This window comes from Anolis carolinensis, chromosome 6, assembly GCF_035594765.1.
Source record: "Anolis carolinensis isolate JA03-04 chromosome 6, rAnoCar3.1.pri, whole genome shotgun sequence".
NCBI lineage: Eukaryota > Metazoa > Chordata > Lepidosauria > Squamata > Dactyloidae > Anolis > Anolis carolinensis.
In genome coordinates, this window is record NC_085846.1 from 87,052,067 (window position 1) to 87,077,899 (window position 25,833).

The 25,833-nt window shown below is 38.5% G+C and overlaps 1 protein-coding gene across 2 annotated transcripts in view; it reads right to left on the reverse strand.

Moving 5' to 3' along the window:
* Positions 1–3,727: 3,727 nt before the first annotated feature.
* bzw2 (basic leucine zipper and W2 domains 2) overlaps positions 3,728–25,833 on the reverse strand; it is a 48,440-nt gene continuing 26,334 nt past the window's right edge. The window contains exons 6-12 of one of the 2 annotated variants that reach the window (XM_062958065.1): positions 22,082–22,217; positions 19,033–19,142; positions 16,993–17,163; positions 14,719–14,865; positions 13,043–13,181; positions 6,343–6,465; positions 3,728–4,717 (exon numbers count right to left, since the gene is read on the reverse strand). In XM_062958065.1, the coding sequence (XP_062814135.1) occupies positions 4,680–4,717; positions 6,343–6,465; positions 13,043–13,181; positions 14,719–14,865; positions 16,993–17,163; positions 19,033–19,142; positions 22,082–22,217 (864 nt within the window). In that variant the 3' untranslated portion in view covers positions 3,728–4,679. The remainder of the gene's footprint in view (positions 4,718–6,342; positions 6,466–13,042; positions 13,182–14,718; positions 14,866–16,992; positions 17,164–19,032; positions 19,143–22,081; positions 22,218–25,833) is intronic. The other variant, XM_062958066.1, reaches the window with a different exon arrangement.

Sequence of the window (25,833 nt, forward strand, 5' to 3'; positions counted from 1 at the left end):
CTAGAGGGCAGAACCATAAAACGAGATATTCAGAACAGAGAGCTTCATTTGATGGTGCAACTGAGCTAATTTCACAGGTTAGTAGATTCCATATGCAGAATATAGATTTGTCAGATTACTTTATTTCCAGCTGTGATGTATTATCCAAAGTGGTAATGCTCCATTTACTATTTCCTGTGTTTTGCATTCATCCAAAACAGAAGGATGGAAATTGGATACATAAGCACATACTTAAATAACAATATTCAGTGTATTTCATCACTTCTGTGTACAGATGGCATACTGTTTTTTTAATTATAAATAAATACCATACAGAACTGGGCTAAGATTTTTAAAAATTGCATAGTATCATAGTATCTGCCAAGTAGCATGAGCAAAAGAAATAGGACTGGTTGTTATTTCTAACATGTATGTTTTCATAACTATTTAACCAAATCAAAAAAAGAGGAATAATAAATAAAGGTAAAACTTCAATAAAAATATATATTAAAAAAAGATTAAAAAAAGAGGAATAATTGTTGCAGTGATATTACATGACGCGGTAGCAAATATTTGATAGTATCACAGTAATCCTCATTTTTCAATCAAAAATTTCATAGCAGCTCGCAATGGAAGCTTGCCAAACTACCCCACAAACCCTCTCACCAAACAGCTTTTGTGCCATCAAAGTCTCCCAATGATGTGAGTTTCCATGATAAGTTTATTTCAATGGTAGGGGGCCTTTTTATGGACTTGAATAGCCATTATTCAAGATTGCAACTGCCCACTCTGGGGATAAGGCAGCTTGGGTCTGGATTCTCCTTGTCACAGAAGCTAGAAATATCCACTGAAAACCACACATAAAAACATACCAGTCCAATTATAGTTTCAAGAAAGTGACCATCTTCTACATACTTTCTTCTTCAAAAGTTTCTCTTCCACAGATTTATTTCTTAATATATTTTAGCTGTGCAGCAATTTCTGCTACTTTTTAATGTGGACATCTGGTGGGCCTTAAATTCTGTAGAACTTAGCTCCATGGATGGAACACTTTTCCTGTGGCTATATACATTTCCAGTTAAGAACCACGTAGCTAGTGATGGAGAGAACTCTTCACCTGCACCCTAGGAGATGGGTCCCAAGCCTTGTTTATATGTAGATGTTGACTTCTGCCAAATGTTTTTTTCCAGACTAAAAGAATGTTTCAGCATTGCCTCCCTGCAACATATTAAAAACCCTCTGTTCTTCTGAACTAAGAATATACCTGTGGCCACTCTACAATGTGCTTATGTGCATGTATATGTCATTTTCATCAATCTGTGGATTGATGTGGTTTTTTTCTGGAGGGGTGCAAAAGTAAAAAAATTGATCCACACATCTATCACAATTGCTTTCCCTTGTTCTTGAAAATGCAAGACTTGACAAGATGAACAATTGACCTAATATGAAAGCAACGTCCTATGAAAAACCCATCCTTTCACAGCAGATTTATATTGAGTTTTCAAACATGGGTTATGAAAGTTGAGAGATCAAGACAGCAAAGAGTAAGGCTCTGTGGGTATTTTAGGATTCATCCATTTATTATGGACTAAAATTTTGTTCATTGTTTTTAAAGTGCTAGAAAATAATGTTGGTTTTCCTTCGCGCCTATCTTTCCAACTCACACTCAAGAAATGTACAAATATTTGTTATTTACTTCAGTACTTCAATGCTTTAAAAGCAGCCATGGCACTTTTGAAACGTGCCACATAGATACATATTATTTCACCATACACTTAATAGGTTATGCTCCCTCTGTTTTATTAGCAATCATTGTAAATATTCACTTGTCATAGTGGCTGTACAAAAAAGCACTTTGCTTACAGAAAGCAATGTGCTTTAAATTGTAAGTTTGCTGAAATCTGTCAAATCCATAGAATGGTCTTTGTCTTCTTATGCTGAGAACTGAAGGAATGGCATACTATTTCATGTTTCAGAAGACAAGCAGAATTTTTGAACACAAGCCAACTGTCGTCATGGTCAAACTGTCAGATGAGGACCTGGAAAGAACCATCAGCTCATAGTTTCTATGGAATTTGATGCCACATGTTGTAATTGTGACAACCAATTTGAACAAACCTGTAGTTTTGATTTGACAAAACAACCCTATTTAGCTTACAGAGAAAAGGAAATAAGAGAATCTAAGATAGAGATGTGTGAGTTATGCATGATGTGGATGTTATTATGTGTTTCATCTACTGACTAATGGAAGATTCAGAACAAACAAGGATACATCTTCCTTTGTAAAGTTTATATGATAAAATAATGGAATCCTTTACTGCAACATGTGTAGGATGGCCACTTGATGTGGGAGGTTTTATAATTGAGAGTCTTGACAGGCAAGGTTACGAATGGTTGCTAGTCAGTATGGATATTAATATTTCCTCCACTGTCAACGGATGTCTCTGAATACCACTTACTAGGAAACACAGCAGGAGGGCGGTAATGCACTCATGTATTTATTCATGGATTTATCCTGGACTCCCAACAGATTACTGTAGACCATTGTCTGCTTGATATAGGAACTCCAGTGTATAGATGTTTCACCAAGAGATGGCTTTCCCACCTCTGCTTCAAGACATTTAATAAGGAAGAATCCAGCACTCCTCTAAATAATTGTATCCATTGTCAAACTGCATTTACTAACAAATTCTTCCAAGGGTGAGGAAATAAATTCAATTTGACACTTTAAAGCTAGCTCAATGCTATAGAATCGTGGTCTTTAATCTTACCAAAGAACGTTGGTGCCTTACCAAACTGCAGAAGTCCATAGCATTGAGCCATGGAAGGTAAAGTGGTGTGAAGCTACATTAATTATACAATGTAGATGCATTTCTAATGTTTAGCTCTTACTAAGATCTACATTAAGCTGAAATCTGCCTTCTTGCTACTTTTGACTTATTTTTGCCCTGCAGAACGGCAAAGACACATCTTTGCTATTTTGTATGAGAGTGGCTGGCTAAGGTGACCTTCCCAACTCTTGCTCTTCTTCAGAGTGAAGCATGCCAGTTCCTTCAACCTTCCTTCATGCAGCTTACTTTTCTTTCATAGGAACAATAGAATATAAAATTAAGAAATAAATCTAATATAGTCATCAGTTTCTGCTTGAATGTTTTGATTTTTTAAGAAATCATCTTATATTTTTGGAGGTCTATGGTATTCCGAGACAGCTGACTCAGAAAGGTGGAGTGCATGGAAGACCATTGAGAAACTGATGGAAAAGGTGGAAATGTGTAGGAAATGAAAAACAAAGACTAGGCATCCTTTAAAAGAGCCTGATTACAGTAGTTAATAGAAAATATGGCTTTGTTGATTAATCAGTTAAATTGATACATATTTTCATGGTTAGAAACAATAGTCCTAAAGTAAGAAACATATTTCAAGATGGTATCATAGCAGCAAGTGTCTTTAGGCAGGGTAAGCAACCTGTGGCTTCTTAGCTGTTTGATTCCAACTCACATCAATGCCAGCTAGCATGGCCAGTAGTTGGTATGATAAGAATTATAGGTCAGTATTTAAAGAATCACAGTCTTCAAATGATAGCCTATCATTCTTATCATCCCTGCCTTACAAAAAGGCAATGACCCCTTCAATTTGACAGAAAAGGCAAAGCACTACTTTGGGAATGATTCTTGGCCATTTCCTGTATTAAATTGTATTTTGCATTAAAATAGTTTTTCTTTTAAAAAATCAGCCAATTAAACAGGAGGGCTTTTAATCAACAAAGGTTTTTAATTGATTAGACATGTTGCAATTGATTGCTTAGACAAGCTTCAAACTCATAATGGAATGAAATCTAATAATGTGAAACGAACCTCCACCCTCTACTCATTCCAATTTATCTACCATATAGGCTTCCTTGTCATACAGAAGCCTTACTGATATTCTACATTGGGGTCCAAATCAGGCAGCCTTTGAGATATCACTCCCAGCATTCCTCACCTTGGGTTTCAATAACATATAATAACATCTGGATCATACTCAACCATGTTATTTATCCATATGGCAAACTATCGCCTAATTCTGGTAATGCAAATGCATTGCCATTGGTTCTTAAATGGGAGCCCCCAAAGACTCAGAGTTTCAACATCAAGGTCACACGTTCCTGAAGATGTCAAATCCAAGTGTGGAAACTCTCCATGCAAACAAATAGAGAAGTTGCTTGCCATGTCAATAAAATAAAGTGCAGTCTTGAGCTTTCTGGCACCTGCCTGAAGAATTCCAAAACTAGTTTAGCCACTTCTGAAACAAACAATGTGTAGTAGCATGATTTAAGATATAAAAGCCATTTAATTCCAAAAAATGTGGCCATGTCAAATCACATACACAAGCATTGAGCTACACGCACAGATCGAACAACCCTACGGACAGACACCAAAGTACCTGAAAGATACTAATAAAAAGGAGTCCTGAAGTAATTTAGTTCTGTTCTCCTAAATGTCTCCTTGCTGAATGCCCCTGGCCTACATTAGTGTACGATGTGCCAGAAGGAGAGTTTCAAGTACAGCATCTAACATTGCAGGGCTCCACATTTTATTCTTCTAAACAAAAGGAAAGCCTGGCTAAAGTTTTCGGTATGACATTGAAGTAAGAGTCTTTTGTGTGAACGGTACAAAATCCCCCAAGACGCAATTAGCTGTAACTTTAGTTTTGTGCTTCATTCAGCCATCTTGGTTTTCTTCCCCTTCAGATTCTGATTCTAAAATTCAAAAGAAAAAAAAGGCAAAGATTAGGATTTTTCCCTATTATTAAAACAAATACTGTAAAAACATTCAATTTTAACTAGTTCCAAATACAGCTGGAAATCAATAATTTAAATGCATATGTTTTCAGAGTAATAGTAGGTTTTCATGATGCAGGGTCATTCACCCCATTTTAATGGGAGAAGAATATTTATGATAGAACGATAGACATTTCATAATGTTTTGGGAGGTGGTGGTGGTGGGGAGACTGCTCATAACAGACAGAAAGTTGTGAAAATCTTTCCTTTTATTTTTAAAAGAACCTGTTGACTTTAGTGATCTTATTTTTCTAACCTTCATGCAGTCCAGATAAAACATCTCAGTCTCTCCAAATGACATTTTATTCTGGAATTAATAATAAACTAAACCTACAAGAGGGAGGTATTTTATAACCTGTAGAGTTTTATGCCATGTCCCTGAGTTTTAGTGAGATGGAAGGAAGTGAGAGGAAATCTATCCCTAGGAAGGGAATTATGAACTCTCCCTTTCGCAACAATAAAAAACAGGATAAAATTGATCAAACAAATCTATGGAATTTGCATTGGTTACATTTTTTCTCATGGATGGAAAGCTGATAGCTTTCCAAATGTTCTATTCATGCGACTTGGCTTTGGTTTGTTTGAGTATTTTGGGACACCCTTAATTGTCCATCTATTAAAAACTTGTGGACATTTAGGGGCATTTTTGCATGTCATAGGACACTGGAATTCTTATGGGATTAATGCCCCCCTTTCTGCCTGAAAGAAGGTTTAACAAGGAGGTCACTGGGAGTGAGATCACACATCTCATCTTCACAAGGACATTCTCAGTAAGGAATGCTATCAGGTCACTGCTGCATAGTGAAATATTGATTCTATTTGAAGCAACAGCAAAGCTTTCAACAGTCTTGAATCTTGCAAGTTTGCACCACCACTAAGGAGACCAGGTCACTCACACAGCCTGTAGATGGACATTAAAGGTAGCCACCCACCACAATCATTAGGTAAAGGTTTTCTCCTGATATTAAATCTAGTTGGGTCTGACTCTGGGGGTTCATGCTCTTCTTCATTACTAAGCTGAAGAGCCAGCATTGTCCGTAGACACCTCCAAGGTCATGTGGCTAGCATGACTGCATGGAGCGCCATTACCTTCCTGCCAGAGGAGTACCTATTGATCTACTCACATTTGCAAGTTTTTGAACTGCTAGGTTGGCAGAAGCTGGGACTAACCACAGGAGCCCGCCCTGCTTCCTGGATTCAAACCGCCAACCTTTCGATCAGCAAATCCAGCAGCTCAGCAGTTTAACCCGCTGAGCCATCAGGGGGCTCCACAATCATTACATAAACAATAAAATTCACCAAAACACCAAGACCATTTAATTCAATAAACTGGGGACAGAGAACAACTATGCAATGACTACTAAACAAATAGAAGGGTGGCAGAACAATGGAGAATCCATATGTTGGACCCAATCAAGTGAATTCTGGATTGCTTTTAAAACGTTGGCTACAAAGAATTGCTTAGAATCAACTTTGAACATCAGCATACTTCATGAATGGGAAAAATGCTTGCCAAGGAGTGAGAGTTTTGGATTAAGTATTACCTTCCTCAGCATTCTGCAGCCACTCAACAAATTTCTTCATCTGGTCAAGGAAAACGCTTTTGCCTTTAGCAAGATGTGCCTCTTTATACCATTTCAAGATGGCCTCTTCACTTAGGACATCCGCTAAAATGAAAAAGCCAGAAAATAGCAGGTGAGTGTATGGTTTGGACAGCAAATCAACAACTAAAACCACATTTTAAAAAGTAAGTTGGCCACTATAAGCCAGGACTGAAAAGGGGTTAGAGCCCCAAAGAAATCTTTATCAAGGAGTATCCAGTAATTAACAAGGTATTTTCATTTTATTTTTTGTATGTTGCTGAAAAAGCCTGCTGTGGTGAATCCTTGCTTGAATATGAAACACAATGGCTAGCCCTGGGCAAGTCACACTCTGTTCCCCACTAAAAATGTCAGTGACTAACCACACACCCCTTATCCACCAAATAATAGGGTTATCAGAAATCAGAAAGTACTTGAAGACATGCAAGTAACAATGAATTTTATATAGTCACTACTGAAAGTTGTTTGAACTTCAAATTCCAAAACAGTGCCAATGAGGGGGGGGGGGGGGCCTGTTGATCTGTCTACTCAGCCTAGGAATGTAATTCTTCAATATCTATAAGTATTTATTTGAAGTTTTTCTGTATTGCCTCCTAGCAAGGCCTCATAGAATCCAGAGGTGAAACAATCATAACAGTCATTACAAACACTGAATGCCATGTGGAAAAGCACTGTTATTCTAGAAGATTAGGCGAGATGAGGGCAGCATTAACTTCTTTGAGTGGGGAATTCCACAGTTAAGGCACTACTATTTCACAAAATGTTGGGTCATGGAACAGGGTCTCCTCTGAAGATCTCAAATTTCCGCAGGATCATACAGGAGGAGGAAGTATTTTGAATATCTTGCCCTTGAGTCATTTAAGGCTTTGCAGGTCAACCACAGCAACTTGACTGAGATTAGAAGTGAAACTCAAAGCCAGTGCATTTCTTGCAAGACCAATGTTATAGGTAAAGGTAAAGGTTTTCCCCTGACATTAAGTCTAGTCACGCCTGACTCTGGGTGTTGGTGCTCATCTCAATTTCTAAGCTAAAGAGCCGGCATTGTCCATAGATGCCTCCAAGGTCATGACTGCATGGAGCTCCATTACCTTCCCGACATATTTACTCACATTTGCATGTTTTCAAGCTGCTAGGTTGACAGAAGCTGAGGCTAACATCAGGAGCTCACCCCGCTTCCTGGATTCGAACTGCTGACCTCTTGGTCAGCAAGTTCAGCAGCTCAGTGGTTTAACCTGCTGCACAACCATGGGGTCTGGACCAATGTTATATGGTTCATCAATTTTGCATTAATTGCACCTTTCAAATAGAGTGCATTACAGTAGCCAAGTTGATAGTTAACTAAGGCATAAACCACTGTGGCCTGATCTTCCTTCCGCAAGAAAGGCTGCAGCTATAATGCCAGCTGAACCTAGACTGTGGTCCTGGCCATTGCTGCAACCTGACTTTTCCAGAAACAGCATTGGCCCCAAGATTATCCCAAAACTATGAATCTGATTTTTCAGCAGGAGAGACCTAATAAGCCATTTTACACACGTTTCCATGCCTTCGTTGAAATGCAGCCCACTTTTTTAACACATCTGTTGTAGCAGACATTGTAATTAATTGCTAGACAAATGTTGACAGGTATTGTGTTGAAGGCTATATTTAGATCACTTAGCACTTAATTTCCATACAACATGAAGCCCTATGGATGGTGCAGGCATGCAGGGAAACGTATAGGGTGACCAGAACCCTGGTTCAGATACTGCTTGGCAATGGCACTTATTTAACCAAAACCTTTCTAGGAGACAAGACAACTGGAATTTGAATGACCATGAGAGAAGAGGAAAGAGAAGCATGGACATTATGTGCTAAACAAAGAACAAAGGAATCTCAAAACAGGCCACAATGAGCAAAGAAAAAAAGAATGAAATGAGTCTCCTGTATGAATCAGGAGATCAGCTGAACCTTCCTCTTCATTTTGTGAAAAGGTTATTTGTAATTTATTCATGCCTTCAGTACCTCCAAAAAGATAATATTCTCTTGTCAACAGAGGGGGGGAGAGACACACACAGAGAGATGTTCAATTAAGCAATCATGCAGGACAAGACACAATTAATTATACCCTTCAGTTACTTTCTGCACTGCAGAGAACACTGGGGGTAATTTATATTTCGATATTTATGATTAAAGATGATTAAGATGACATTTTAAATTCTATTGCAATTTTCGCTGAACTTTTGTGGGCACGTCTCAATGCAACCCTAACTAATGTCATCCTGTAGGAAACACCCACAGAGTGGGCAAGGAGTTCAGCCACCCACTATCTCAACCTTAAGGGATTTTTACAGACACACAAACCACACTGTTAAGGGAACTATGCAAGATGGGGATACATTTTGTGATTGTTAAGGTTGGAACATAATTGACTTAAAATACGTTTCCCTCAGTATGTTTGGTGGACACAAGCTAAGTACACTAGAGTGACTGGAAGGGGTTTTTTAAAAGGGTTTTGTAGTCAATGCTTTCAATACATTGTTATATTTTTTGGTATTAAATTCATAAATACAGTAATTACTACATAGCATTACTGCGTATTGAACTGCTTTTTCTGTCAAATTTGTTGTTAAACATGAGGTTTTGGTGCTTAATTTGTAAAATTATAAGCTAATTTGATGTTTAATAAGCTTTTCCAAATCCCTCCTTATTATCCAACATATTCGCTTATCCAACGTTCTGCCGGTCCATTTATGTTAGATAACTGAGACTCTACAGTATATAATGGAGCCCCGGTGGCAAAGTGTGTTAAAGCACTGAGCTGCTGAACTTGCAGACCAAAAGGTCCCAGGTTCAAACCCCGAGAGTGGCGTGAGCGACCGCTGTTAGCTCCAGCTTCTGCCAACCTAGCAGTTTGAAAACATGCCAATGTGAGTAGATCAATAGGTATCGCTCCGGCGGGAAGGTAACAGCGCTCCATGCAGTCATGCCGGCCACATGACCTTGGAGGTGTCTATGGACAACGCCGGCCCTTCGGCTTGGAAATTGAGATGAGCACCAACCCCCAGAGTCAGACATGACTGGACTTAACGTCAGGGGAAAACCTTTACCTTTTACTGTATATAATTCAGTTTAAAATAATGAAGCCAAAATACTAACATATGACAAAGCACAGAAAGCAAACCAGATGAACCTGTTTGGGATAATGCCTGGTTAAAGAACAGAAGGACCTGTTTCTTAGCTATACAAGTGCAGGAAGGGATGGGAAGAACAGGGTTGAAAAACTTCTTAAATGTGACTTCTTCAATGTTGTATTTGTCTCAACAAAAAATTAAAAAAAAACAATAGTGGCCTTTATAGAAACACAGAAATGCCTTGCAATCTGTTAAAACTGATGAAGCAGCACAAACTGTCATATGGTTATTGGGAGCATCTCAATGGAAGAAGTAGAGAGTACCTTGTCTCCGGATGATCCGACAGTAATAAGTAGAGAGGAACATAAAATAATGACTGTAAATTGAACTAATCAATGTGACTACACACAGTCACACAGAACAATGTATTCAAAACATTCAGTGAAGTTTCTTAAAGTAACGCACTTAGTGTGTCATCAAAATGCTGGATTGCTTCATGTCCTTCTCTTTGGACCTCATCACATTGACTTCTTGCTCCATCATAGGATGCTTCCAGGACGGAGACTGCTGGAGTCCTTCACACGATGCAGGGCAACTTTCGGCATGGCTCCATCCTGGCAGTGTCCTGGGATGGAGGCCAGAGAACACAGGAGGATTCCCATGTTCTCATTACTTAGAATGGGGCCAGCATGGGGAGAAGCCGAGTGGCAATGCTTTCCCTTGGATGATGTGGAAAATTGCGATGTGGACAATGCAGGGCACAGGGTGATGGTTTCTACCGTAGGCCCATGGATTCACCATCCTGCCCAGTTAATCCCCCACTGTTTCCTGTGTTTGGGACCTCAATGTGATGAGGTCCTTTGTGCACTCAGGCTTTGACGCTTTAATCTTTGTCCTTTTATGAGCAAACAGTGGCCTTTTGATGTTTCTGAACTTCAGATATCACAATTCACATTGGTGATGCTGGTATGTTGTTTAATCCTGGTTTAAATCATAATTTGCATTGAAACAGGAAGCTTCAGTTTAATGTTTAATAACCATAATCTTAAACCATAATTTGACTAAACACCAGCATTTTAAATGAGAAATGGAGTTTCCCATTTTGGATATAAAGTAGAATTGTGATTTAATTAGATTGTGGCTTTTGGTCTTTCAGGTGTTTTGGACTTCAACTATGAGAAGCCCCAGTTAGCTTGCCAACAATCAGAAATTCTAGGAACTGAAGTCAAAGCCATCTAAAGGACCAAAGGTTGGGACCTGCTAACCTGAATCAAGACCATGCCAAAGCAGAGACATAAGTAGGAAAGGAGCAAAATGGTGATTAAGTAAGTTTTTCTTGGCTTGAGTTAGCATACTGGAATTGTTATATCCAAAATGATGCAGTATTTGGCTAATCTAAATATTTTATCTTCTCGCTACCATAGTTCATAAAGCAGGAGAGAGAGTGTGCAGGTATTGGACTGCAAGGCTCAACAGCCCCAGTCAGACAACCAATGCTAAGTAATAATAGAAGTTGTGATTCAACAAAATCTGGAAGATTTTGTGTTGCCTAGCCCAGCATTAAAGGAATTTGAATTCTCATTTTAAAAACTGCACTAGTGGATAAGAACAGTCTTCTTAACTTTGAGGAGCTAGTCCCAAACCCCTCAACTTACTGTGGTCATTATGACACAACACATTATGAAATGTTTCTGCGGAAGTTTTTCTTCCATTCATCTATTTATAGCAACAATGTCATGTAACACTCAGCAAAAGACAGACTTTTATCTCTATGACAACCCAGGCTAAATGAGCTATGAACCCAATCTTTATATAAGATTGGGGAGATTGGAGGGAGGGAACAATTTTGAACAAAATCAGAAATGTGCTTTTATTTGACTTCCGCAAAGACACTTCCCCATTTATATATTTAAAATACTTTTCCATCTTTTTAAGATTCATGGTTACTTTTCAAACGGATGTGATTCGTGTCATGCTCTGCAAACACTGGAGAATCAACCAACTGTGCAATGGCAACTTCTGGCCTTTAAATGCTCAAAAGGCAATTCAAGGAATGCCTCACTGGAGTCATACAAACTATACGAATACTACTGCTGTTGTGCTTCCCTGGTTCAAAACAAAGGCAGGTGGGAAAGTGTGGTCCATAGGCTTCATGTGCCCCCTTCTTTTTTATTTTTGGCAAAAAAAATCCCCTAAAATCGTGTCCAAAGCTGCCCTTCATTTTTGCAAACACACATACTCCTCCCCAATTCCACTCCCTCATCAAATATCTTGTAATTGTTTTGTTTTTCCTTCACAATGGGAATAGGAAATGGCAGCATCATTTCCAGTCACCATTTTGAAGCAGAGACAATTATATTGGTGTATCTGGATGGAGAGGTCTCCCATGAGACAGGTATACGGTGGTGCAAAATTAACCACTGTATACCTTCATGCACTTTCCCAGACACATTATGTTACTTAAATGACTCAAAAATGTAGTAACAGTCCTAAAGCAAGATCAGATATAACCACCTAGCTACCTAGTCCCCTTTCCACAATTGTTATTAATGGAGTAAGAACTTACTTCTATGAGCAGCAGATAACATGAGACAAAATTGAACCACATTCCTCCCTGTTATAAATATGCTTCTGACTAGGTTCTTTTCCTAGTATATGAAATGTTTTGTAGCATGGATCATTTTCAGTACATTTCCATTGACTCTACAAGATACATTTTCTATTATGGATATTTAGCAACTATAAATAGCATTACATTACTGTAAGGTAAAGGTTTCCCCTAATGTTAAGTCCAGTCATGTCTGACTTTGGGGGTTGGTGCTCATCTCCATTTCTAAGCCGAAGAGCCAGCGTTGTCCGTAGACAACTCCAAGGTCATGTGGCCGGCATGACTGCATGGAACAATGTTACCTTCCCGCTGGAGCGGTACCTATTGATCTACTCACATTGGCATGTTTTCGAACTGCTAGGTTGGCAGGAGCTGGAGCTAACAGTGGCCACTCACGCCACTCCCGGGGTTTGAACCTGGGACCTTTCGGTCTGCAACTTCAGCAGCTCAGTGCTTTAACACACTTCATCACCAGGGCTCCTTATAGTACATTACTGTACTATAGCATTATGTTATTGTGCTATGTAATATGCCAGATAATGATTGATGGAAAAATGTTTCTATAATATCTGCCATATATCTTTTGATAACTTGGCATGCTCTCATTTTAAATGGGTCATAGCTATGAGAGGAAGTGAAGGGATGTTTCCCCAAATAAGAATTCTGACCCAGCTAAAGGTTTTTGACCTTTACTCCTCTTCAAATGTTTTGGTTTCAATTCCTAGACGGGAATTAAAAACTAAAAGTCAAAAACCACTAGTGTGCACCACAATAATAGTCCTTAATAAAATATTCCAGTACCGATCAACAGATGTTTGATTTTGTATAGCATTTTACATTTTACCTAAGTTACATTTTATATTAAATAAATAGGGAAAAAAATAAACAAAACAAATAAAAAACCCAATTTGGTATGGACATATACCTTTATAAAAGAGCACCACAATCTTCTGAAAGGCTTTCATAAAGTGGATGTTATCATAGCAGTATTCCTGAACCTTCTGAAGTAGGATCAACTCTGACTGGCCCTGGGTGCTGAAAACAGCCAGCAAAGGTGCATATTGCTAAAACAATTAGAGGATAAATTAGTTATGCACAGATTAAAATGAAAGAGACCATTATCTGAACAATGCATGTAATAAATAAATAAATAAATAAATAAATTGCCTACTCTGTTTTCAAAACATACATTATAAATAAAATTCAAGCCCTTCTTTTGGCTCATTCTGGAATCACTCCCCAAAGTCTATTGTCAATGGTGTTATGGTTGAGCCTTATGGCTCCGATACTGGGAGACGTGGTCGTAAGACTCCTCGGGAGTCAGATACTCTCGAGGAGCGAGAAAGGAAGCGGCTGCGGGATATCTTTGCAGAACCATCTGACGAGGATTCCTTTGAGGGTTTTACTGAGAGAATGGAGGAAGAGATGGTTGGCTCAGAGGAGGATGACATGGAATGGACTCGTGTGAGGGAGGATTTGGGTGCCACTGGCAATGATAGTATGGAAGGCGATTGGGGACCTTCAGGATTAGACCCGTGGACAAGCTGGAGGGATGGGACGGGATCCACAGCTGGGGATGCTGTGGGGCGTAGTCAAAGGTGTTTCAGTTCTGATGAGGAAAGTGATGAGGAAACGCCTGGAATTAGGGTAACAGCTGATAGTGATGAGGAGCTGTAAACTGGCATAAAATGGGGTTTGGAAGCAATGGCTAATTGCGTTGGGCAAGGTAATCTGGACGAACGCTTGGGCTCTGTGTGGGAAATTCCTGAAGACGGGTGTGATTCGTTTGCTGACTACGTAAGTTACCAAGGACACTGGGCATAGACGGCGGGAGGAACTGTGTGGGCTTTTGTTGTGCAACCTGTGCTTAATCTTAATAGCTTGGACCTCCGTCGTCTTCTTGACGGACGCCATCTGTTTATTCTGGACTGACTGACTGACTGACTGACTACGGCCTCGGACTCTCCTTCCTGTGATTATCGTTGGACCTGGTGAACTACAAACGTCTGTACCTGCCTTACGACCTTCGGACCGGATTGGAACTTCGCTGACCGCTTCTGCCCTTGAATGCTGCGTTTGTATCTGGAAATTGCTTGCTGTGTGGAGGAGTAACCTCTTAGTTACTCAAACATAGCTTTTGGCAGCAGAGAAGCATCTGCTGCCAGTTTTTTGTATTCCTTTGAACCTTTTGTTCACCAGCTTTTGTTTGTTTTAGTCCCAGGCTGAAGTAAGCTTTTTTGGTTTAACCCGGATTAAACTCCGGTTTAATCCGGTTTATCTTTTGAACGTTTTCCTTGTGTCTTTTTTACTTTTAAGGCCAATGTTTGCCTAGCCCTTGTCTTTTACGGGCATTTTTGGTTCTGTAACTCCAATAAACTTTGTTATATCTTATCTTGTGGCGTTCTGTCCTTGACAATGGACTAGGGAAATATTGATGCCATAGGAATACTGTAAGATATCATGTTTTTTTTTTAATGGACATGCCTTTTATGCCTTCTTACAGTAGAGAATCGCACAAATGTTCATGCACAAACAGCTGTGTCCATAGAGACCTCTGGAGCCAATCTATTTTCGAGACTATAAAATTACCCACTATCATACCTTCAAATGTTTAAGTGCCTGCTCAGCAACCAACTCTTCTTTCTTGTTCCATTCAACAGCATTCATTATACAGGACCAGAGGAGTCCAATCACTGCTGGTTCTGCAAGATCGTTCCTCTTCATTTCTTCTTTCACGTAAAGCACCATCTGCAGGGAGATAAACAGTATTTTGAAATAAAAGGACACCTTAAAGCCAAATTCTTAAACAACACCTCCTTGTTACCTGTAAACCCTTGCCAACAATTAGATTCCTATAAAATATAATCCAACTGTTGGTTGTTTACAGAGAGAACTGAAAGTCTGGGGGATACAAAAAAGAAGCATGTCACAAAGAGCTTTTAATGGGGCTGAATGACTGGTTTTCCAAAGCACTTCAGACTAAAGGAAATGATATAAGTAAACGTGGGTTCACCATACCTCAATTCTCATACAGCCAGGCCTGTAGCGAGGGGGCGGTTTTAGGAGTTCACCCCCCCCCCCGAAATTTTTCAGGTTATAAAAAAAACCTGGTTTACTCATGAATTTTAACTGGTTAACCAAATCCCCATGCTAAGTCTATGAGACACAAAACATTAAGAGTCCCTCCAGGCACTATTTCAAGCAGATATTGACAGGTTTGTAGTGGGGAGAGGTGTGTGCTTGGGGTTCAACCCCCCCCCCCCCCGAAATTTTCAAAACCCCTCCTGAAATTTTTTTCTGGCTACGGCCCTGCATACAGCAATCAAACACACACTGTTACAACATACAATAGGGAGTAAAAGTTGTTCTCTTAGTAGTCGCCAGGGGGCAAGCATCACACTAAACTTCTTATTGTGTGCCTTTAAGTTGTTTCTGACTTTCCCTAAGTTTACTTAACAAGGTTTATTCAGAAAGAAGGCTCCCTCCCACTAACTTCCTCTGAAGCTGAGAAAAACATAAAGCTGTTCCATTATCTGACAATAACTGACACAGAATGCCTGGATAGTTTTTTTGTGAAACTGGTTGAATGATTTATCTCCTACAAAATGTTTTATTGCAGAATGAACTGTTTGCATACATTAATCTGTCTCTTAGCAGTGGTTCAGTATGAACAACTAGTAATACTACAACTGGCAACTCACTGCCAACAGTTGGATAACTAAAAGCATGTAACCCAAGCTTTCTAACACTTAAAGCTTTTTAATGGCATTTTGAATAAAAATAAAAAGATACTTGGCATGCTAAAATAACTTGAATGATTTTTATTTTAGACTGATTCACCTATTAAGTCCCTATTATGATCTCAGGATCATTTATATGAATGTACCAAGACAAAGGGAAAGAGTAACAAAATTTGAGAATATAATATCAGTTCCCTTTTAGTTGTAATTTATCAAAAAGTCATATCGTTTAAATATGGAAAAAACCAAAATGGACAGATGTTCCCAAAGTTGGAATATGGCATGGATGGATTAGTAGCTGGAGTTTTATGTCATGCATGTGTGTCTGCTCTTTGGCACAGTAACTGTTTCTTAATATTATTAACAATGTTTCATCCTGATTGAGACGGTGCAAAGCAAGAAAGGAAGAAAACATTCACAAACTTACCTCTTTAATTGTATCAGAATTGTGAAAATAGATGACCCATTAAATTTCAGTATATAGTACATTACAATAACATAAGAAGCATGCTAAATGATTTTATGAGTCTGGGTACATGTATCACATTTTGCGTGTCTACATCTTCTTTTGACTAACTGAGAAAAAAGATTTTGGGAAAAACAAGCTCAGCAGTGTATTTATTTTTTAGTCTATGCCTCTGAACAGCAAGATGCCTTAATATTTGCCTCCTTAAGGACACTAATTAGCACTTCACATCCTATATTTATCTGATCTAAAACTTCCTATAGTAGTTCAACAGTAGAGACAACTAAGATTAAACAGAATATGTACAATGGAGAAAACTCATGGAAAGACATACAAAAATATTTCCATAGAATCATAGAATAGTAGAGTTGGAAGAGACCTCATCCAGTCCAACCCCTTGCCAAGAAGTAGGAAATCGCATTCAAAGCACCCCTGACAGATGGCCATCCAGCCTCTGCTTAAAAGCCTCCAAAGAAGGAGCCTCCATCACAGTCCGGGGCAGAAAGTTCCACTGCCGAACAGCTCTCACAGCTTTCCATGAAAAACTTTGTTCTTTAACTATCCAAATCTTAACAGTTACATTTTTCATCTATTCCCATGGTAGCCCCATTCACTTAAACCTTTCAATTTTTCTTCTAATTTCTGTAAGAGAAAAACCAGTTTCTTCACCTCTTTAATGGGACATTCCTGAGAAAGGCGCTCCTGGAGTTCCTTTTGCAGCTCTTTCCTCGTCCCCAGTGACTGCTGAACTCGAAGGAAATCTGAAAGCTCTTTGAGTCCGGCATCAGTGAAGTATTTTGCAAAATGATCCACATTCTGCCGGTTGGGAGGAAACAGTTCCTGGAAGAAAGGAACAAGACATTAAAATTATATATGAAGTCAAATCATTTTGTGATGACTGAAGAGGAGTATATAAAACAGAAACACAGCCAAAAAATAGAAATAATATAAACTTGCAATATAAACTTTGCTACCCAGCTGGGGTAAAGCAGTCACTGTTTTAGGAGTGTGCTTAAGTGGCCACTGGATCTGAATGGAGAACTAGACAAGCATTAGTACGAGCTGCTTATGAGGCACCAGAGGCTGCATGTGGGCCTTTTTAATTTAAATAACTGAGAGTGCTATAAAAGGCAGAAGGATCTCAGTAAATTTAATTTCTGGCTAGGAGCCACCTGGAATGATCTGCAGTGCATCTTAGTCTTGGGGCACAGAGGCAGAAAAGAGGGATACTCACAAATGTAATAGGCACATCTCAGGATGCTGTGATGTATCACCATTAAGATGCCAAAACATTTCTGCCTTCAAATACTTTGAGGCCTTCTTTAAGAGTCTACTCAAAGAAAACAACTTGCAGAAATCTCAGATAAATCATTCTCCAATGTAACTTAGTAGGAATGTTTTCCTTTTTATTTTAGCAACCAAAACTCTTGAAGAAGACTTGAAATACTTACAGGACAAAATGTATCAAGCATTTAATAGCAGAACATCACAACATCTTGAGATGGTTCTCTTGCATATGCAGCTTCTGTTGGATGCTGTAGGAGTTTGCAATTCTAGAAAAAAACAGGAATGGCTAACCACAGAAAATCTAAGAGCCCTATTGCCTCATTTTTCAGTCCACCTCAGATTTCCATGGGCTGTACTCATTCCACAAGGAAAGGAAAATAGCCATGTAGGAAACCCCAGGATGGCCTCATCTACAATGCCATATAATGAACTGCATTGCACTGCATCATACAAGTCTACACTGCCATATAATCCAATTCAATCTGCATTCCAAAACAGCATTATATGGCAGTGTAGATGGGGCTCATACTATCGATTCTCAGGACCATATTTGCTCCCATACCCTTAAAATTCACCATTCTATCTTCTAGGAAACATATAACTTCAAGGGTTAGCTTCTCAGACATATGTGCCAGTGGGTTGCTGTGAGTTTTCCGGGCTGTATGGCCATGTTCCAGAAACATCCTCTCCTAACTTTTCTGGCACAATTATGAGTATGTGACAGTATTCATAATTTCAACCAAAGAGTGAAATTGCTGTTCATTGTGCCAAGCTACAACTTTTCATTTCTACTTCTGCCAAAAAGTTTTTGCAATACTACACTGGGCTGTGGTGCAGGTTGGTTAGCAGCCAGCTGCAACAAATCACTCTGACCAAGAGGTCATGGGTTCGAGGCCAGCCCGGTGCCTGCGTCTGTCTCTGTTCTATGTTATGGCATTGAATGTTTGCCTTATATGTGTAATGTGATCCGCCCCGAGTCCCCTTCGGGGTGAGAAGGGCAGAATATAAATACTGTAAATAAATAAATAAATACCAGGTGTGCTACCTTTGCAAATTTTAGTATTTTAAAACTTGTTTTTGTTTTTAGAAATGTTTTACACTGTTTTACACAGTTTAAAATTTTACTGTGAATTGTTTAAAACTGTTTTGGAAGCGGCCTTGGGTCTCACTCTGGAAAAAAACCAATATAAACACAATGAAGAAAATAAATAAGCAAGCAAGCAAGCCAAATTGCCTTTTCTTTCAAAACAATGTGCATCTGGCCAGTCTAGATTGTCCAATAGATTTTATTTTGATTATATATTGTTTCTGTAGTTCACTTCTTTCATTGTTCTGAATTGTTACTGTAGGTAAACCTGATTATTGGATAATAAATAGCAACAACATATTAAACAACACCAAAGAGAAGAAGGGAATACTTACTAGCAACCTCTTATCTAAGTTAGCTTTTCTTAAAGAGGAGGTAACTGAATTGGCATCTTTTTCTAGCATCCAGGCTTTAAAAAGCTTGACAGCAAAAGAAGCTGCAATACCTAGAACAGAATAAAACCAATGTAAGCAAGAGGACAAATAAACATAATATTAATTTATAGCCAACTGGAAGGCATTTTGTAAGAGCATAGATTTGGAAGCAATAAAATTAAACAAAGTTTGACACTGACGGTAAGTAAAAGTTGTAGATAACGGTGGTTTGTGTGTTATGATGTTAAAGAAACCATATTACAGATGCCTGCTATGAATAAAATTGTAATGTTTAAAGTTTATGTAGCAAAAATATTTATGATAGAGTTGAAAGGCAACACTATTCATGCTGTTTATCATAAAAATGCAAGGGTGTTTTTTTCCTTCAATAAAGACATGTACATGTCAAATTGCTATTTCAATAAACAGACCGGATAGACCTAACATATCTATTCAGAGTGAATTACAAAACTAGGTCTATAAAGTAACTTAATATTTGGGTGGCTAATTGTCTTATAACACATTAATTCTACTGCCCTCAAAATACACATGGAAGTGAGTGAACAAGAAGTACAAGTCTTATTTGGGCAAATGCAGGATTCAAGCAGTTGGGTTACCATGGTTATCCGCTGTTGCTATTGCTAAACTGTACCTTCCTGTGAGAAACCTTCAGTCTGTGCAAGATAACAGGGGCACAAAGAGCAGCAACAAGCTTTGATTTTGATTTTAATCTTGAAGAGGGTTTTCATTTTGTTTAAAGATGCATCTCATATTCAGACAGAAGACCATGACACACACTCCAGATTTATTTCCAAATCGCTGAGTAACGTGATAATGATTTCTTGAAGTTATGTCTAGCTCTGAAAACCTACCCATAGGTGCAGGAATATACATTCAACCTCAAACTTTTGAGAGTGTTGTCAAGATGTTATAAAGGTCTCTTCCTGCCATCAACTGAGCATATTTATAGATAAATAACAGCTTCTTCAGAGCACGCATGAGTAATTCATAGTCTATCGCCAAGACTAACATTGTCAGCAGTGTCAATGGAAACAACTTAGAAATCATGGCTATTTATACTTGTCCTCTTATTTAATCTTACCATTAGGTCACCCTTCAACCAGGTTCTAGTATGCAACTACTATTATCAAAACAAGTGTGGATGAGTTCAGTGTGCCAGCAGGTTATCTGAGTAGCCTACTCAACTTGGTTCTATCTCAAGCAAGCAGATAATTACAAGCTGCCAAAAATGTACTTCTGAGTGGGTGTTTTTGAGTCATATTTCCCCCTCGGAACTCTGGGAAGATAGGGAAGACCAGTGCACTAACAACCAGGAGGATGTAAACTAGGTATTTGCCTCTTATTTGTACTCATGACACATGACCAACCATGAGGTATTCACTTGAGTTCCCCTTCAACTTCCCATTCCATAAGGAAGAGGATAAAGGTGGATACTCTGCATGCTCTCTCAAGTACCCTCTTACATATAACAACACTGTGCTTGGTACCTCGAAGCTGAGAACAATTTATATATTCATTAAAGGGGAACAACCTACTCCACCTTAGTTCTACAATTATTAGACAAAGCTGTGCTGGAGTGAGAGTGCAATGCTTTGCCTCTCACTCCAGCAAGCTTTGCCTATATTGCCTAATAATACATGAAGCTAACCAACCTTACTGTTTCCCTGTTTTAAATTACCTAAATCCTGTTGTACCTCAGTTTAGCTGCCATTTTCAATCTCAAAATATAATGTTCAAACTCGATTCCTCCCACAAAATCCTGATTCAGATCAGCACAATCTTCCCCTGGTGTATTTTGGTATCAAGGAAGCATTCTTCTGCACTAACCAGACAGCCCTCCCCATTTGTTAGTTTAACTTCTACTGATGAGACCACCCTCCTTGTCCCAAGTATTTCCAAAAAATACACACACTTTAATTTGTAACTAGTCCCTCTCAAACCTTGTCAACACAGGTTCATAAAGGAAGATCCACACTATTCAAAATGAATCCTATCAGCACAATGCCTATGAAACACAGACTTGGCCCAGTGGCACCTTCTCCAGAAGGAGCTGTCTTACTAGTTTGGTTCAGAAAGAGAAGGAGAGATGAAGAGGAGAGGAGATAGAGTTACCAAGAATAAGGATTAGGCTTTTCCTTATTGAATAAACCAGTTGGATTTTTAATTATGTATTTAGGGGGTAGGGGCTAAATTTCTTATAATGGAATTTCTTTTATGCATTTGCACGTATTTTGTATGGTATGACAACCCTCTCCCACATCTACAGGAACCAAGTTCCAGGACTTCATGTGGATACACAAAACTATGGGTAACAGTGAACACTATTGAATGGTGTACCACAAAAGTCAAGCTAGAGGTTATAAGAAATGCCTCTAGAAGACACTTATCCAGGTATTTCTGTGTCCTCCAATATTACTCTATAGTTAATTTTCAGTAGAAGCATATTATAGAATTGTCTGGAGGACTTAGAAAATGTCTAGAGAAGACATTTTCTCAGACAAGTGTAAATGAAACCATGGCTCCACAGATATAAGTTGCATGTATATCTATTTAGGCTTTAAAGTTTACATCCAATACATAGCAATACATGTAGAAGTGTCCTACAATGAAATTCTGTATTGGCATCCTACTGGAGATTTGAAACTTTGGGAACATTTTAATATGTGTTTCATATTTAGTATATATTTAGTATAATAATTTGTCATTTTGTTGGGGGGAAAGACTAGACTTAAACTGTGATTATGTTTGCAATATTCAAACCCAGAAAACACCACAATGTGAATCCAGCTGATGACCTAATGGAGTTTGTAAAATGAACAATTTACATGTGCTTTACAGAATCAAGTGTTTTCATCTCAGTCCACTTCCACAAAGGCTAAGGAAGACAAAAGCACTTCTTCGGGGCCCTAACACCCAAATTACTGGGAAGGCAAACTCATCTCCTAATGAGATCTTAAGATATCCTGCAGCCAGGAAAAAAGAAAGTTACCTTCTTTGACAATATTGTCAGTGAAAAGGCTTGTTAAAATGGTAGCAGGAAGTGTCCCGTTGGCTAGCAAGATTCCGGTGAGCATTGCCAACTTTGTCTGCTCCGTTTCAGAAAAGGCTTTAAGGAATAACAGGAGCTGTGAAACAAATGACACATACACTTTTGGAAGCATGTAAAACAACAGCAGTGGTGTGAATGCACCCTAACTTCCTTGAAATGCCAGTGTTTGCACAGGTGCATCGATGTAACAACAACACAGGACAGTTAGATGCCACTGAATTTAATAGAGCCAAATATGGGATATTCGCAGAAGGAAGTCCCATTGTGCAGTGGTGTCTTTGAAGAGCAAGCCTTGGCTTCATTTAATGTAAGTCAAAGGTTTGAATCCATGGCTTTTCAGTTGGCATGAGGCATGGCTAATAGATTCCAATATCAAAGATAAGGGATCATGGGAACTATAGTTCAAAAAAACCTGAGAGGGCCACAGTTGCCACACTTTGCTGCAAATAATTGCTTTTCATTGCAGATGATAAAGAAAATGGTGCATTTAGGGGACATGTTACACCGGGGACAAAGCCTGTCCTCTGACTATCCAGATCATCCTCCATTAACAGACACTGGATATTTTGGAGCAAGAAAGTGCATGATGTGTCTACAAAAACATCCATTCTCAAAGGAGTCTTAAACTTAAACTCATAATATCTGTCTTTATATGACTGCCTTGCCTGTTCAAAGAATCTATCGTGGTAAGCTTTAACTTCATTTAAGGATAATGCAGAAGCTGCCTTTCTCATAATACAGTGGTGACAGAGCTAACTGGTTGAGAAAAAAATACATAGTACTAAACAATAGCAACCTTTTCATGTTGCTCCTTCTCAGTTCTAAATGAGAGCCTTAATTTTGTCTGAATTTCCAGAGAGACTGTCTCAAATAAAATCACAATTACAATGAGCTGCATAGAAGTTTGAGAAGCCATGGCACTGTGCCAATCAGTTTCTTGTAGATCACCCTTGGTAGATGTTGGTTCATCTTCTTACATATTTTCCCTAGTTTACCATCACCATCATTTTTCCTGATGGACTCGAACCCTTTGAAGCATTTGGGGAGAACATGGAAAAGTCTTTCCTAATATCGCAACTCTTTGTTGAAGCCTTTACAAGGTGTATGCTTTCTGTTTTGTGACTGTGAAAAGAGGCTGCCATCAGCAACACATCAAGCAGTATCCAACTGTGGTTTTCCTATGGAGTTGGGCGAGAACCACCAAAACAGAGAGGTAAGAGATTCTCTCTCCAGCTTGTTGTACATTTCCCAAAACTGGATCTGACAGACAGGGATACTTTTCAGAACTAATTTTGAAATAGCATAGAAGTTTATGTAGAACAAAAAGGGACAATAGGCTGTGAATATCAGAACTGGATATAACATCGCATACACTTTTCTTTTCAAAAAATAATTTATCAAACTTTTTAATGGAGTTTTACAAATGCAAGGTGATTACAGGATGCCTTGACATCAAAACACACCAGTTCCAAATTAGGAAATGGATCATTATTTGAGGCTTATTCAAGATGAGCTATATAATTATGAATTATGGCTAAATCATGGAATTGACAAAGACTGCCAAGTTCCAATTCTCAAAATAGAATTACCATGGGCTTAAAAACCAAAAACAACTGTACAGACAAATAAAAATATGAATACATAAACCAAAGATTTTATTTGTGGGTGCCAACATGTAAGATGCAGCACTTGACAACAGGTCATTGTCAGTCCGCTTGCCACAAAGTTTACTAGCACAAACAACATCTGAGTTTCTGGGAGAGAAGGCACACTAGGATGCCTTATTTTACTTTAATTTTACATAAGGATACCTTTTTCCTTTGTTCAAATGGTATTATTTGTTCCTGACTCAGTTGTGAAGCATTGGCTGAAACAGTTTTTTGTTTTGCGGCGGGAGGGAAATCCAATTCTAATTAACCTACTTAGAAAGCACAAAAATTGAACACAGTGTTCAGCTTCAGGTTGTTATTTGCATTGCCAACTTGCACAACTGATTGCTTTTAGGGCAATTCTCCTGCTATCCCCTATTATTGCTTTGGTTACCAGCTCTGCAGGGGAGGCCTTCAAACACAGGAGTACTTCTGGATAATATTGACTTCACACCCACTCAGTTCCAATTTGCTGCTAAGCAATCACCAGTATAACTACAGGTGCTATACAAGCAAGAGTTTGGTGATGACCTTTTAATTCCAGCAGGCTTTTGTGAATTGGTTTTATATTATATTAAAAGAACTTTTTAATATGTCGTCATGCTTTTCTTCTCCCTTTGAAAAACATGTTTTAAATACATGAACATTTTAAAAACATTGAACCTAACTGGTCATGTGTATTACCTCCACTGTGCTCCACCTCAAACCATTCAGAGAATTGGGTAACAAATAAAATATATTACTATTGTATTATATTTTTATATTTTAACTATGCATGCAATATAACTTCTCCTCAGCCTAAACAGCCCAAATATTCACTGGATCCACCACCACTATGTAACCCCCATGAAAGTACAGCAACATTACACAATATATGCCAATGATTGGGTGCCATTGTCCAATACACAACTATAGTACACCTGCACAACCAGAATGTACAATTTTGCTGTAGGTGCAACTCTGGTTTCACTACTGTTAGCATAACACATCCTTAAGGCTATGGGAAATGAATTGCTTCACATGCGTAGCATGGCTTACGCATACATATAATACTAACAGAATGCATGCATGTTTTTATCTACAATATATTTGGTTCTGTAAGCCAGTTTGTGTCCTAGTTTGGAAAAAAGTAGGGGTATAAAAAGTTCTAGGTGGGTGAATGGTTTTACAAAAACTTCATGGCAAATTTTACATCATGATCAAGTTCATACTTTATGCAAGGTGATGTTTAAGAAGCTGAACAACCACAGAATTATGTCCATTGCTCAAATGTTTTCAGGCAGAAGACAGAAGACACAGTCTACTGGTTATGTGTGATCCTAAACTCCTTTTTTGTGACCTATTCCAGGTTCCTTCTGACTCCCAAAAGCTCATATATGCTTACATTTTTCCAGGTGATTCTGCAGAAACATCAGATGATCTTTAACAGATCAAGCCCCGCTGCTTCCCAAACACATTGGAAACCACAACCAGACATTATTTCTAGTTACAACATTCTGCTGAAAATGGTGTGAAGCAGTTGGCCAACGGTAGGCATGAAGGGACAAAAACTGTCCTGCATCCTTGCCCCAGCTACACACTCTACTTCTAAACAGAAATGCTCAAGTGGAAGATTCATTGCTACTTAAGATTATTTCACCACAAGGAGTTCAAAACTCATTGGATGTAGGCCCACAGTTTTATCTTATGGTGCACCTTACCCAGTCTACTTTTACAACCTCTCCATTTTAATCCATGTTTTTATTAGTTCTTGTCATTTGTTTTTATTGGCTAATGTTTAAAATTTTTATAATTGTGCATGTCTTTTGTCTATTGTTGTGTTTTATATTGCTATTGTTTTTATTCGGGCTTGGTCGCATGTAAGCCGCCCTGAGCCCCCTTTGGGGAGATAGAGGCGGGGTATAAAAATAAAGTTATTATTATTATTATCTTTATACACACACATGTTTCAATGATATTTTTTTTCAAAAAGAAGATTCAACTCCAAAGCTTGAGAAACTTACTTTTTTGGGCTAAAAGAATTTCACAACAAGATTCTGAGCA